Here is a 15,835-nt window from a genome sequence, read left to right on the forward strand (position 1 = left end):
GAACCTCCTGGGCTTTTCACTATCGGTATCTGTGGCTCAGATTTGTAAGGCTGCTACCTGGTCTTCAGTGCATACGTTCACAAAATGTTATCAAGTTTCATGTTTCTAGCAGCCAAGCTTTCGGGCGAGGTGTGCTGCAGGCTGCCGTATAAGTTCTGATGGCTATTGTTTGGCAGGGTGTCTCCTTCTCCTCAAGGCTATTGCTCTGGGACATCTGTCCTGTGATGTACTCAAACGGATTTTACAGGTAAGTATGACAAACAAATTCTATTTTTTGGAAGGTGTGCGTCCCGTTACATCTGGCATAAAACGAAAACAGCATTTCATAACAAGAACATCATACCAACAGTCAGACGTGGTGGTAGCGTGATGGTCTTGGACCTAGTCGAAGCCTGGACTTAAATCCAATTGAGATGCTTTATCATGACCTTACACAAGCCATTCATGCTGGTAAGCCCTCCAATGTGCCTGAATTAAAACAATTCTGCAAAGAGTGGGCCAAAATTTTCTCCACAGCAATGTGAAAGACTCCTTGCCAGTTATTGCAAACGCTTGATTGCAGTTGTTGCCGCCAAGGGTGGCACAACCAGTTATTAGATTTAGGGGGCAATTACTTTTTCACATAAAGCCAGACAGGTTTGGACAGCATTTTTGCCTTAATAAATAAAACCATCATTTAAAAACTGCATTTTGTATTAACGCGGGTTATCTTTGTGTAATAAAAAAATTTGTTTGATCTGAGTCATTTAGGTGTGACAAATATGCAAAAATATAAAAAATCAGAAGGGGGCAAATACTTTTTCACACAACTGTAGAAACCATACACGTTCCTTGGAGTATCTTTTGGCTACTCTGCAAGTTGATACAATACTATATCTGGGAAAAGCATCAACAATTGTACCAGGGAGGTTGTGAGAGGTTTTCCCCATGGTCATATGCTCTTAATTCATCTCCCCACTCTATGCTGAACAATGGTGGTAATTTCTGTTATCCACGTGACTACAGGCACACAACTGTGAAATTTAAGTATTTTCAGTTTTATTTGCTGTTTGTGCCCATATAAACTTCCAGTTTATACAACTCTACCCCATTTTGTTCATTGAGCCCTTATTATTCATTAGGTTTATGTCCTTTGACATAAACCTTTGGCACAGTGGTGTAGTGGTTAGCACTTTCGCCTAGCAGTAAGAAGGGTCGCTGGTTTGAATCCCAACCATGACACTACCTGCCTGGAGTTTGCATGTTCTCCCTGTGCATGCGTGGGTTTCCTCCGGGTACTCCGGTTTCCTCCCACACTCCAAAGACATGCTGGTAGGTTAATTGGATCCTGTCTAAATTGCCCCTAGTATGTATGAGCGTTAGGGACCTTAGATTGTAAGCTCCTTGAGGGTATGGACTGATGTGAATGTACAATGTATATGTAAAGTGCTGCGTAAATTGACGGCGCTATATAAGTAACTGAAATAAATAGATAATTGTTTTCTACTTGTGGAGGCATTGGAGGGATCCTGGTGTTCTTGCATGCATGTGTTCTCTGCCATATGTAGTAAGTTGCCTTATGTTTTACATTTTCCTATATACATGTTTTTATGTGTTTATGACATTTATCACTATTTATATTTTTAGACAGTTGTTCAATCTGTTGCTCTTGAGAACCCACAGACGAAGACCCTTGAGTCGAAACGCGTTGGAGTACCCATGATTTTTTGGGATCTAGAGCTTTTCCTTGTATGAAGAAAGTCCTATCATACTCTGAAAATTTTGCATTTACTGTTGCAAGTATTTTATTAGTATCTTAAGATTGTATTTAATAAATGTTTCCAAAAGTCCCTTCCATAAACCTACTTTTTGTATCTGCGTTGGTTAAAACAGCGTTCTTTTTCCTAATTTGTTCCTAGGCACCTTATCAATTTGCTTCATTTTTCAAACAGATTCATTGTCGTGATTCTGCCATTTTAGGGTATTTCAAGTCCTACAGAGAAGCAGAAAGCTGAACATTCCCACCCTCTTATTACTCTTGCTGCCACTTGTCTCTGGCAAGTGCCTGTAGCTGAGACAGGAAGCAGTTATCAAGCGACTGTCTCCACGTTAACTACATTGTTGGACGATCATTGGGGGAGGTGGGGTACCCTGCCTGGCCTTATATTATAGCTAGACTAATATCTTGGAGTTGGGCTTTAAGAGACTTGGGAAGATTCTAACATTTAGGTGGTTGTACTGCCATCTACAGGAGCATTTGAAAGTTGTAAACAAACTGCAGACTTGTTCACTGTAACGTGTTCCAATAGCAGCTTGCCTTCGTTTTTTTTTTTTTTAGTGTCCTGGAAGAATGGACATCTTTTCTTATGCATTCTCATACCATTCTAGTAGGTACAAGTGCAATTAAAGCAATATTAAAGCCAAAACCATAAATGTAACATATCGCACCTTTCCAATCATTAGATGCCATGGCTGCATTCATTTTTATTTTTTAGGCTTTTTTCTCTCTCTATTTACTTTCATTATTCTTTATTAGATTTTTCTTATTACAAAAAGTAGAAAACTTATAAATTTCACATCAGCTTATAGGAGCCAAAAAAAAATCAACACACGTTATACAAGAATATATTGCATTCTGATCCTTCTATAGCTCCTCTCCCCCTTCCCCACCCCCCTCCCCCTCCCTCCCATCCTCCCCAATTATTAAGCTATATTAAAAGGTTGCCTAAACACCATTTTATACTAACACCACATCAGATATTATGCCTTATTGCACTTATTCTCCTTTACCTATATTCTATACTAACGGATGGTTCCAAAACCTTAAACTCTTCAAGTTAAAACCAGGTCAAGGGGTTACGCCCGACCACTGTAGCCAAGGGTTCCAAATTTTTGTGAATTTTTCATAACTATTTCTCCTGATGTAGACTGTTTTTTCTGTCCAAACTAGCTTGTCCACTGTCCTAAGCCAGTCTTCTATAGTTGGGGGCATAGCAGATAGCCAGGACTGTGCTATTAATTTCCTAGCTTGATAAAGGCACCTTCCTATAGCGATTTTCTTGTTATTACGCTCTCCATTTTCCCCTATCAGGCCAAGGATACATTCCCTGGCCTCCTGCTTCAGCTTGGTTTTAAACCTAACTTCTATAGTCCTAATTATCCCCGACCAATATCTCACCAGTCTTGGGCATCTCCATACCATGTGAATTAGGTCGCCAGTATCCAAGCATCTAGGGCATTTATCATCCATTCTGCCCTCGTGTAACTGTGCCAATCTATGTATACCGTGGCGGACCCATATCCCATTTTTGTCCAATGTTAGCAGATCCCTCAACTCTCTATTGTTCCATATGGGCGAGAATTCAGTGTAACCCCCATACCCCATAATCCTCTTAATAGCTTGCCAAACTTTAATGATCAATTTATATGTTGGGGGTCCCTCCTGAAATATCCCAGCCTCTAGTGCCTCTGCCAGGGACCCGTATGGAGATTCATAGATCATAAGTTTCGCATTGGAATTCAGCAAACCCTGATATTCACAGCCTCCTAGGTGTTGTAATTGCGCCGCCAAGAAGTAACTATAGGGATGTGGTACTGCCAAACCCCCTTCCCCAACTGGGCGCTGTAGCGTTTGTAATTTGATCCTTGCCTGCCCTTTCTTCCATATTAGTTCTCTGAATAGGGTATTTATTTTTAAAAACCAGTTCTTCCCAATCCAGACTGGGGAGTTATGGAGTACATATAATAATTGTGGCATCCAAACCATCTTGATCAGATTAACTCTACCTGCCAGGGATAACGGGAGTTGGCACCATATAGCGCTTTTCCTCCTAAATTTTTCCAGTAAAGGGACTATATTGTCCCCTATATATTGTGCCGGGTCGGTTGAAATAATTATACCCAGGTAGCGCATCTTCTCCACTACCCTCAGTCTTGGCATACCTCCCCTTTGACTATTACATGTTGAGTCTAGTGGGAGCAATGTTGATTTTTCCCAGTTAACCACCAGGCCTGATGATCTCCCAAATCTTTCCACTAATTGTATTTTCAAGGGATGGTCCCGTATCCCCGAGAAAAATCAGCACATCATCAGCATAAAGTGCCACTTTTTCCATCTTACTCCTCTCTCCAAATCTTTGTATTCCAGACGAGTGTCTTATTACCTCTGCCAGTGGCTCCATTGCTAGAGCGAATAGCAGGGGCGAGAGTGGACACCCCTGCCTCGTCCCTCTCTCAAGGGATAGCCACTCCGTATATTCGCTATTAATCTTTAACCTAGCTTTTGGCTGGAAATACAGGGTCTTGACCCATTTGATAAATTTAGGGCCAAACCCGAACTTCTCCAGTACCCACCAGAGATACCCCCACTCCTGGCTATCAAACGCCTTGGCAATATCCAGAGCGAAGACCGCTCTGGAGCTCCTAGTCCCTCCTGGTGACTGAAGGTTCAGGTATGCCCTTCTAATGTTAATACTAGTGGATCTATTTGGGATAAACCCTGACTGGTCCGGGTGCACTAGTTCTACTATGTATTTCTTTAGCCTAGTAGCCATTACTTTTGCCAATATTTTTATATCGGAACATAGTAGCGAGATGGGTCTATATGATGCTGCTTCGAGGTGGTCTTTCCCTTATTTCCCTATCAGGACTATATTGGTTTCAGTCATTGAAGAGGGCAGGCTGCCATCAGTAATCGCCCAGTTCAATGTCTTCAAGAGTTCAGGGAGTAAAGCCTCCCCAAAACGCTTATAAATTTCCACGGGCAGGCCATCGGGACCTGGGGCTTTCTGATTAGGCATATCTGATACTGCTTGCTGTACTTCCTCCAGGGTTATGGGGGAGTCCAGGCTATTCCTATTATTTTCAGAGAGGTGTGGCAGGTTGACACTCTCTATGAGGTTCTCTATCTCTCCTACTTCTGGTTGTTGTTGCGATTTGTATAAATTGCTGTAGTATTCAAGGAATACCTTTTTAACCATGACAGTATCTGACGAAGTCACCCCAGTAGGGGTCCGAATCGCTGCCATCGTTTGGGAGGGTGAATTAGTATCAGCTATTAATGCCAACATACGACCCACTTTCTCCCCCTCCCCAAAGTATCTCTGCCTCTGGAATAGTCTCTTTATTTTCAGCATTTTTAAGTATATCCATCTTATACTCCTGCTGCTTTTTTACCCAAAGCTCCTGTTTTTCTGGGCTTGAGTCCGCCACGTATTGTTTTTCTAGATCTAGTAGCTCTTTCCTAATCTGATCCCCCTTTTCTCTTGATTGTCTCTTAACCCGTGTTATATGCTGTAAAAGGATACCCCTCAAACGCTTTCAGGAGTCCCAGACCATCCCCTGCGGCGCCGACCCTGAGTTAATTACCACAAACGCTTTTATTTTTTCGGCTATTTCTTCTTTTTTTCCTATGATCTCCAGCCATATGGAATTTAATGCCCATACACTCACATTGCGTCTATTACAGATATTTAATGTCAGCGTCAGAGGAGAATGGTCCGATACCCCTCTCGGCCTATACTCTATTTTTCCTATAAGGGGAAGCACCCCCCTATTTCCCACTGCCATATCTATGCGAGAGAGAGTGCGATGCGACTCCGAGAAGCAAGAATACTGCCACTCCTCTGGGTTACGAATTCTCCAGAGGTCCCACCACCCCATCTCTTCAAGCAGCTGAGTGAGCCGTCCCTCAGTTGCCCTATCCTCCCTTGCTCTTGGAGGTAACCTATCAATTTTACCATTGAGAGCCATATTGAAATCGCCCACCACTATAAGTGGGATGTCCCCTTTGTCCTCAGCATATTCTAGGAGGTGATATAAAATTTCCATCTTGAAGGGAGGGAGAATATACACATTAGCTATAACAAAAGATTTACCCTCTATTATACAGAATAAGAAAACATAACAGCCCAGCGGATCTATCCTAACATCCTTACAGGAGAACACCGTCCCCTTTTTAACCATTATACACACTCCTCTTGAGTAGGAGGTGTGCACTGAGTGGAATTGTACTTGAAATTTTTTATTCCGAATTAAAGATTTAGACTCATTAGTGAGGTGTGTCTCCTGTAAGCACACCAGGTCCGCACCCTGTGATTCCAGCTCCGAGAGTACAGTAGCTCTTTTATTGGGGTCTCCCATACCCTGGATGTTCCATGAGGTTATTACTGCCATCCTAACCCTCCTTTAAATTATAAACATACATATAAATAAATACAAAATACATACTAATAAGTAAATGTACCTAAAAGAAAACGAGAAAAAAACCATCAGGGATATATACCTCTTATGATAGTGAACGCTAAATCCTTCCTTAATTAACCCCACCAGTGTCAAATATTTTATATATATATATATATATATATATATCATATACCAGGTTTCCCATCCTTTTTAATCCTACCTGAGTTTTCCTTTACTAATTTAAAATGTGAATAAGTGTATCTACAATCTACATGATGATTTATCTTTACCATATGCGCATTCAATATTAGTGCATAACAACCTTTTAGTTTTAATTGAATCTTACATATTTCTCTACCTTTGTGCCCCTCCATCCCCCCCCCCCCCCCCTGCCTTTCTTGGCCTACCCTAGGAGCATCCCTTGTGACCCATATACCCCTCACCAATCGCACTATTAACCACAATGGAGACATCCTTCACCTTTTGCAGACTCAAAAATATTTTCCTCCAACACCTCAATCGCCCTCCCCCCGCCCCTCTCACAGTGCCCTCCCCCCCTCCAACCTCAATCACCTGTATCTCCAATAACCACAGCACAATCATACTCCACCTTATATAACCTCCCATAAGTGGTTTTCTCCAACACATCGAACGCCGCCCCCCTTCCAGTCCCTGCTGCAAAAAAACAACAAATGTCAATCAGCTAATATTACTCCGAATCTAAAAGTTCTTAATTTCTTCCAGCCATTCTTTGGCCCTATCCACTGAGTCAAAGAATTGTGTCCCTCCCGGAGCGTTAATATGTAGCCGCGCTGGGTAAAGCAATGCATATGGAATTTTCAAGCTCCTCAAGCTCCGCTTAATTTCCACAAATCCTGCCCTTTTCTTTTGCAGATCCAGGGAATAATCTGGGTATATTGAAATTCTGGCTTCTTTGTAAAAATGTCTCCCTTTTCCCTAGCTTTCTGCATTAATACTGTTTTATCCTTGTAGCTGAACAGCTTCATAATCAATGGTCTAGGGCGGGAGCCTGAAGAGATTAACCTGGTAGGCACCCTGTGAGCCCTCTCAATGGCAAAAAAGTCAGAAAAAGTCTCTGCCCCGAAAATCTCCCTTAGCCACCCTTCCAGGAATACTTCTGGGCAGGACCCCTCGCTTCCCTCTGGAAGGCCTAGGACCCTCACGTTTTGTCTGCGGAGACGGTTCTCCATTTCATCCATTTTGTTTTTATAAGTATCCAGCTGGATCTGCATTGCTTTAAACTCTTGCCTCATAGGATATACACTATCCTCTACTTGACTTAGCCTCTCCTCTAAGTTGGAAGTCCTTTCCACCGCATTCTGTAATTCACGACTCATGGAGCACAGTTCTTCTTTAAGACCTCTTAACTGATCAAATAAATCACTCAGTGATCCCCTGCAAGCATTAACCACACTCAATACTTCTTTCAGTGTAGGTTCGAGTTCACTGCGTGCCTCAGTATCAAGATTAACTTCCGCCATTTTTCCCGGGGGGGTCCCTTTCAGGGCTTTTTTTATTCGCAGCTTTCGTAGTGGTTAATGATGCTGATGTAGTCTTACTCAGACTTTTTCTATCCCCCGTGGCTCCCATCAGCGTCTTCTCAAGGGCTGCTGAGTACCCTTAGCTGGGGATTGCGAGGGGGTATGGGCACATTTCTCCAACTTAGATGCCGCTGCTGACGCGGTCGCTGCTAAATTCCCCTTCTCCTTTGCTGCCCGGGTAGTCTGTGCAAGGGAGCCCTCGTGTGGGTGCTGGGGGTGCTCCTCTCCCTCCCTTTTTCTTGGATTATCCCAGAAGTCTGACGGGACAAATGGCCAGTGCAACTTCCCCTGTTTTTTAGTGAACCAGGATGCTGTTCAAAGCCTAATGCCACTTGTACTACAAAGTAACTCACTACGGTAATTACTACAATGCCTATCAGCAATACCTCAACACGGTGTGCTGTTCTTTTGACAAAGAGAGAAAAGTTCTAGGTTGTTACCTCACCGCGAAGCCAGCCGGCTCTCAGCTTGATGAAGCCCTTCCAGCGGGACCCCCTGTTGTCCAGGACTGCTGTATAGTTTCGACCCCTTTTCTCCCTTGCTTCCTTTCCCCTTTTGTCGCTCCTTTGTTCCCTCGGCTTCCCAGGCCGGTCCGACCGCACAACGCTTACTGACAGGACGCGTGGTTTTCACAAGCTCCCGCGAGAGCCTGGAGCGGGAGCCAGGAGCGTTGCCGAGCAACAGGCAGAATCTGAAGTAAACTTTCACTCTCTCTCCTTCACCGCTGGGCTTCCGACCCCCGCTACTGCCGTCCCCCTCCCTCTTCTCCGCCGGAGTCTACCGGGTAAGAATGCGCCACGGGGTTAGGTTAGTAGGGTTATACCAGACAATAGGGCTGGTGGCAATAGCAAGGAGGAGACCAGAAAGTATGGGCAGCAATGGATTTGGATTCAGATTAATCCATCATAAACAGCAGCAGACCTCACACACCTCCGTTCACCTCCACATCCAGTTACGCCCCTCCTCATCTCTCTCTGTTTACACACAGTGATCCGGCCAGTAACTCTTCCTGTATTAGGATGTCCACAATCTGATGGAGCAACACACCTTTGGACAGCAGCACTTTCAGTCTGGGGGGAGGGTAGTGATGTACTAGCAAATTTAAATACACAAACAAATTGAAATCAAACTCCAGCTATCACCTTGACAGTTAAAGCAACAGACTTTTTTTTTTTTTTTTTTTTTAGATTTAAAGGTTTTACATTAATGAAAGCTGATTATTGTAAGCACCCTTGTTAGTGTTTAAATAGTTTGACTCAACCCACTAGCTACCACAACTGAAAGGCAGCTTGTTCTTGTGAAACAGACTTGCTACTGGATCACCAGGTGAAAATAAATGCCTAAAAAGAACACGAATGCAGCCATAACATCCAAGACGTTGCAATATAATTAGTTCATGTATTTGCTTTTGGGTTTTTTACTGCTTTAACTAATTTGTCCCTCAATTAACTAATTAGGAAAAAAAATTTTGTGTGTATTTATAAATATTGTAGCAGTCTCTCTTATTTTTACCTGTCATTCCTTTTTTTTTTCCCTTAAAGAAAGCGAGAGAGCTATCTGAGAAAACAATTCATGGGCTTGAATTTACCTTGAAGACTGCAGCAGGAAGCAGGCTTAAGGTTTTGACAACCAAGATTAATGGACTGAGAACTCTTAGGTAAGGTTTTTGTGGTTGTAATGTATACTTCAAAATGTATAGGAATCATTTTATAATGCATCCTTCCTCTGATTTATGCACCAAGGTAGGCTTTAAGCAGAACGTAACTGTATCTGAGCACCATAAACTGAAAACGGTCTTTAATTTTTAATATTCAAAGCCAACTCGCCAATCCATCCATGTCTCCATGCTTTATTTTGCTACAAAATCACTTTGAAAAACACTTCTCTAGCATTTATAGCTGCAGCCATCTGGAGGGCAGATGATTCATATGGCGTTTCCATTTTTATATATATATAATGTACAATACTGAAAAAGTACATGGATAAACAGTCATGTATAGATGCATAAATTATCTCTACTGTTACTTCTTCATGGTTTTAAATAACCAACCCAAAATACACAACTATAAGGGAAACCCCAGAACTCCTCCACCTTTTGTTGATCAATATTCTAGGAAGATAAGGGGGAAGGAGAAGAGGTAAAGAGGAGGGTCACCTAGTATCTTCTCAGAACCACAGCTGCCAGGGGGGAAACCAGGGTAGAGAGGGGGGTGGAGGGAGAAGAACCAGGTTCATCAGAATTGAGGTTATATCATAGGTAAAAACCACAAAATACTCCAACCTTTTATTTCACACTGTGAGATGTCTAGCCTGAATCCATAATGTCCATATTTTTTCAAACTTCTTTGGGCAGTTACGCCCCATATAGGTAAGCTTGTACAGAGACAATGTTGCATTGACCACTTATTTCCATGCTGAAAGTAGGAGGATCGGGCAGCTTCCATTTGGACAAGATAACTTTCCTAGCATAATATACCGCAGCAAAAAATATAAACAAATTTGTATGCTTATTAGTAGTTAAGTTGTCAGTGATCCCTGGAAGGAGAACCAACGGGTCTAGATCAAGTGTAACTCCACCAATTGTGTTAATGTCAGCAACCACCGCCTGTCAATAGGTCTGTATTAGTGGACATGCCCACACCATATGTGTAAAACTACCCACTGACCTACATTTGGGGCAAATGTCCACATTTGGATAAATGACACACTACTGCTATAGTGGTCTTCATAGGAGCCGTGACCTGGCGACTATATCTCGGATCTCTATACACCAGGTTACTAAGTTACGAATAGGTCCCAATCCCAGCCTCCAAATTCACCGCTGGATTACAACGATCCTGGGCAAACCACCACCTGACCATTACTGCTGCCCAGTAGTACTTCTTGAAACTTGACCATGCTAAACCTCCATCCGACAGTGGGAGCTGTAATTTGTGGCCCTAGCCGCCTGAGTTACCAAGCCCATCCAAATAAAGAGCCATATACAGTATTAGTATACATTTGTTTGAAAGACAATTGTTCGATTTTCTAATTGTTAGTGGAATCAAATTGACGTTTGATTTTGACTGCAGTGATGGGAAAATTTGCAGGATCAAAACTTTTTTTTAGAACTAATATATTTCTAACAGAAAATGTTTTTCATTTAAGAAAATTTGGTTTCACTCCAAAATCGAATGCTTTAAAAAAATATGATTTTCACATGTAGGACAGAAATTGCAGATTTGGCTTGAGTGGCAAGTGGTTAAGAAGCAGCAGAATCCTGTCTAACAGGATCAAATCCTGCAAGATCACTTCTCACGGGCGGACTTTTCGGCATCAAAGGTCCGACGGACTTTTGACGGACTTTCGAACGAACGGACTTGCCTACACACGATCACACCAAAGTCCGATGGATTCATACGTGATGATTTACGACCGGACTAAAATAAGGAAGTTCATAGCCAGTAGCCAATAGCTGCCCTAGCGTCCGTCGGACTAGCATACAGAGGAACTGATTTTTCGACCGGACTCGAATCCGTCGGAAAGATTTGAATCATGTTTTAAATCTAAAGTCCCTCTGATTTTCGACCGAAAAAGTCCGCTGCAGGTCCTTTGAAGCCCACACATGGTCGGATTGTCCGACTGATTCGTTCCGTCGGACTAGTCTGGTCGAAAAGTCCACCCGTGTGTACACGACATTACAGACGCTGCCTTCTTCCTAATGGTTTTTATTGAATCCCTAGAACAAGTCATGACACATCTTGAAAATTGCTTTCATTTTTATATATTCTTTTGTTGCAAGACTTGGAACACAAAGTCCACCCCCAATCCCCCTTCACAATAAAGGGGTGCCCTCCTAAAAGTGAGAGTATGCCTGTTTGTCTTTCTCTAGATCAGTGAACTCCAGATTATGGCCCATGGGCCAGATACGGGCTTTAGCTTGCCATTCCTCCTGTTAACAGATACATCTAGTCACCATTCCTTTCACTGACAAAAACAGTTGGGAAGTTTTCCTCCCACTAGCACAAATGATGGGGCATAATTATTACTTCTGACACCAACAATGCTGCAGTATTCCTTACAGTGATACCAGTGGGGCACCATTCCTCCCATTGACACCGAAGAAGTTGCTCTTGAAAATGAAAAATTGCAGTATGGAACATGAATACTCTGGTTTTCTTTTAGCTGCTGTTTCTCTCCCAGCGGAATGGCAAATAGGTATTCTTTATTGCTACACAATGCTCGCAGTAAAGAACTTCCAGCTATAACTAGAGCCAAGATCTTGGTGTGGTGTACTGATAAATCTCTATACCTCTGCATTGCAGCAGGGGGTAGGGAATACAGCACAGTTGTTTTTTGTGAAAGTACTGATTCCTTAAACAGATCAGTGCAGTATCTCATATCCATTCCCTTTCAATTATCATGCTTTTATAACGCAGTGGAGCTTGTCAATGTTGCCAGATGTGAACCAGTTTGAAAAAATTGGCTTGCCATCCACTCCTTTGCGGGCACGCCTTTCAAAGCCAGTTTATGCTCTTAATGCAGATAATCTCAACCTTTTTTACTTAAAGTTAATGATAAACCTGGAGAGACTTTGGGATTGATTTACGAACGCTAAATGTGCTTTTTGCTTGTACATGATGTGATGATAGAAACCAGCAGAGCTTCCCCTCAGATCTAGAGCAACTCCACTTGAAGTGCACAATATGTTTGCCTTTAGTAAATCAACCTCTATGTCTGCAGAAAATGACATTTGCTCAGTCTTTGTCTTCTTTTAAACACATAAGTAAAAAACACAAAAACTTGCTGAAGTCCTGTCCCAAAAATGACCATGGGAACAGAAGTACAAACTACAGTCAAGGCTACAGACTCTACCAGAGAGGAGAAAGCAAATTGCATTGAATCCTGGACTCATCTAAATGTATACATGTATCCGGAGCAGATAATAATTGAACAAAAGCTTTCAATGTGTTGTGCATATGGGAAATATCTACATTTGTAATATTGATTGATGGCTTGGAAAAGCACAACTTAAATAGCTTTTCTTAATTTAGACAACTTTGTCCTTTCTTTTGCCATGTACTGAAGCTTTACTCAAAAGCTGTGGATTTTGAGGAGGTAGTAGCTCCAAACCAGTGGGGGAAAAAAAACGTGTGTACTACTGTGTCTTTCATATTTGTGTAAGAAAATTAGGAATAGAAAGGACAAAGGTACTGTTTATATTGTATATTGGAATAGAGAATTGCTTTACTTTATTCTTCATAGTGACTTTGGGGTTGGTTTGCTTGGCACAAAAGTGGGCTGTTCACTTTTGAGGTGGTGTTGTGCTCTGTGAGGGGAGTCTTCCCAAGCTTGGTGAATGTGGTGCAAATTCAATTTGCAAAGAATGCCGAATCACATGCAGGGAAAAAAACAGCATTTTTATGTGCATGTGACTGGATGATGGAAGTCAGCAGAGCTTTACCTCATTCGCTGGGATCTGGGGAGGATTCCTTTTGTAGGGTGCAGTTTCCCTTGCGGGGTGGGCAGTCTGTTTGACTTTATTGAATCGACCCCTTTCACGCTTTTAAAACTCAAGAGCAAAAGCATGCCTGCAGGTTGAAGGATTTTTTTAATTGCCCCTCCCACCACCCGGGCCGTTGATCTCACCTGTCTTCATGAGCTATGCTGCCTGAAACATCTACATCTGACGTATTTCTGGGTGTGTCTGATGCCTGGTCCTTCTCTATCCTCTGAACCATGGAGCGCAAAGGGGGCAGGCAGTGTAGCTGGTGAAGCAACAAAACCTGGGGAATGCCCAGGAAAAAACCCAAGCCTACTTACCAACCAGCTCGCAGACAACCGAATTAACCTAACAATATGGGTTAAAAACAAGGGTTTAGTCCGCACGCATTTGCAAACACATGCGTGAGGGCATGGAAGATTTATCATCGCACCTGGACGGCCTACATCTCCCATGTGAGAAGATGGGTCGGCATCCATGTTCATACTCGATTTCCAAGATCCTGCTGTTTCTGCAGTGGAGGGTAGACCAGAAGCTCGCGTTAAGCACCATTAAGGGGCAGATATCAGCTTTGGCTGTATTTTTTCAGTGGCCAATGGCGACGCACTCATTAGTGCGTATGTTTGTTCAGGGGGTTCGGCATGTGGTTCTTCCAAGACGCCCGCCGCTGCCCCCATGGGATCTGAATTTGGTGCTCTTGGTGCTTCAGAAACCACCATTCGAGAACATTAGGGAGATTCCTTTACTAACGCTCTCTCAGATAGAAGTCTCTCTAGTGGCTATTACGTCCACAAGGCCGGTCTCTGAGTTGGTTGCCTTGTCATGCAAGGCTCCCTATTTGATTCGCCACAATGATAAGGCGGTGCTGCGTTCACAGCCCTCTTTTCTACCAAAGGAAGTTTCTGCCTTCCACCTAAATGAAGACATTGTGCTTCCATCCTTTTGTCCTCGTCCTTCGCATCCCAAAGAGGTTGCCTTACATTCTTTGGATGTGATCCGGGCTCTGAGGGTGTATCTGTCTGCTACAGCTCCCTTCCGGAGGTTGGATTCTCTGTTTGTCTCAGTGGCTGGCCCAAATAAGGGCCTGGCGATCTTAACAGCCACCATTTCTCGGTGGATTAGACAGATTGTGGTTCAGGCTTATGCCATAAGGGGGCGGACGCCTCTTTTTTCCGTCACGGCGCATTCTACCAGGGCAATTAGTGCATCCTGGGCCTTCCGGTATCAAGCGTCCATTTCTCAGGTGTGTAAGGTGGCTACCTGGTCGTCAGTACACACTTTCACCAAATTCTACAAGGTCGATGTGGGCGTATCTTCGGATGCATGCTTCGGCTGCAAGGTTTTCAGGGCGGCCGTCTGAGGTTGTAACTCCTCTGAGTTCTTTTTGTTGTGGGTGGAGTTTATTTTCTCTGTGTTCCCACCCCTCGGTTTTGGCACTGCTTGGGGATGTCACTAAGGTCAAGATTAGAGTGCTGTGTCCATCAATGAACGAAAGAGAAAATGGGATTTTTTATACTTACTGTAAAATCCCTTTCTCTGAAGTTCATTGACGGACACAGCACCCACCCCTCCTATTTATGTTTGTACTGCTTTTTGACGAACTGAGCTGCTTGGTGCAGAGTGAATTGTTATAGTCAGTAGGACCGCCCCCGGGTGGTTCTGTGTTTTGCTTTTTTTTTTTTGCTATGTTCTGCCTAGTCCCCTCCTAATGGTGGCGCTATAACCCTAAGGTCAAGATTTGAGTGCTGTGTCCGTCAATGAACTTCAGAGAGAGGGATTTTACGGCAAGTATAAAAAAAAAAAAAAAACATTTTTTTCTAGGTAAATCTATTTCTAAAGGTGCTATTGACATGAAATATTCACCATATGTTGGTAACAACCCATGCAATCCATACATACAAAGAAACCAAAATAGATACGTTCTGTGTATTAAAATGAAATGACACAGGGAAAAAGTATTGAACACATAAAGAAAGGGAAGTGCAAAAAGGCATGGAAAGCCAAGGCACCAGCTGAGATCTACTAGTAATTGGAAAACAATCCTGCCCCTTATCAGTGAAAATTAATATCAGCTGGTTCAGTCTCAACCTATGGCCTATAAAAAGGTGTCTCATTATCAAGGTGTCACACAAACCTCTCATGATTGGTAAAAGCAAAGAGCTCTCTCAAGACATACTGATGGCATTGGTTACAGAAGGAATTTTAAACTTCTGAATGTTCCACTGAGCACTATTGGGGCCATAACCTGGAAGTGGAAAGAACTTTGGAGTTGTGGAAAGATCATTTCACCATAAACCGGCCACAACCAGGTGCTCTTTGCAAGATATCTGACAGGAGTAAAAATTATCAGAAGAGTCAAGGACCACTTGTGGAGAACTTCAGAAAGAGCTGGAATTTCAAAGAAAACAAGTAATGCACTCACCCACCATGGCCCGCACGCTCACCACACGAGACTCAATTGCTGAAGAAAAAGCATGCTGAAGCTCCTTTAAAGTGTGCTGTACAACATTTAGGGTCGGTTCACACATGGGCAACACGACTTTAGCGCGACTTTGTACCGCGACTTCAACGCGGCTTCAGCGCGACTTTAGCGCGACTTCAGCGCGACTTCGGCAAATTACGAGGCGAC

General features: G+C 43.0%; 1 protein-coding gene across 1 annotated transcript in view; it reads left to right on the forward strand.

The window, feature by feature from the left end:
- The window catches only part of STK31 (serine/threonine kinase 31), a 462,200-nt gene that overhangs the window by 195,728 nt on the left and 250,637 nt on the right, over positions 1–15,835 (forward strand). Inside the window, exon 8 of the mRNA XM_073630106.1 lies at positions 9,266–9,381. Within this exon, the coding sequence (XP_073486207.1) occupies positions 9,266–9,381 (116 nt within the window). The remainder of the gene's footprint in view (positions 1–9,265; positions 9,382–15,835) is intronic.

The sequence above is a fragment of the Aquarana catesbeiana genome, linkage group LG05, assembly GCF_042186555.1.
Source record: "Aquarana catesbeiana isolate 2022-GZ linkage group LG05, ASM4218655v1, whole genome shotgun sequence".
In the NCBI taxonomy this organism is placed as follows: domain Eukaryota; kingdom Metazoa; phylum Chordata; class Amphibia; order Anura; family Ranidae; genus Aquarana; species Aquarana catesbeiana.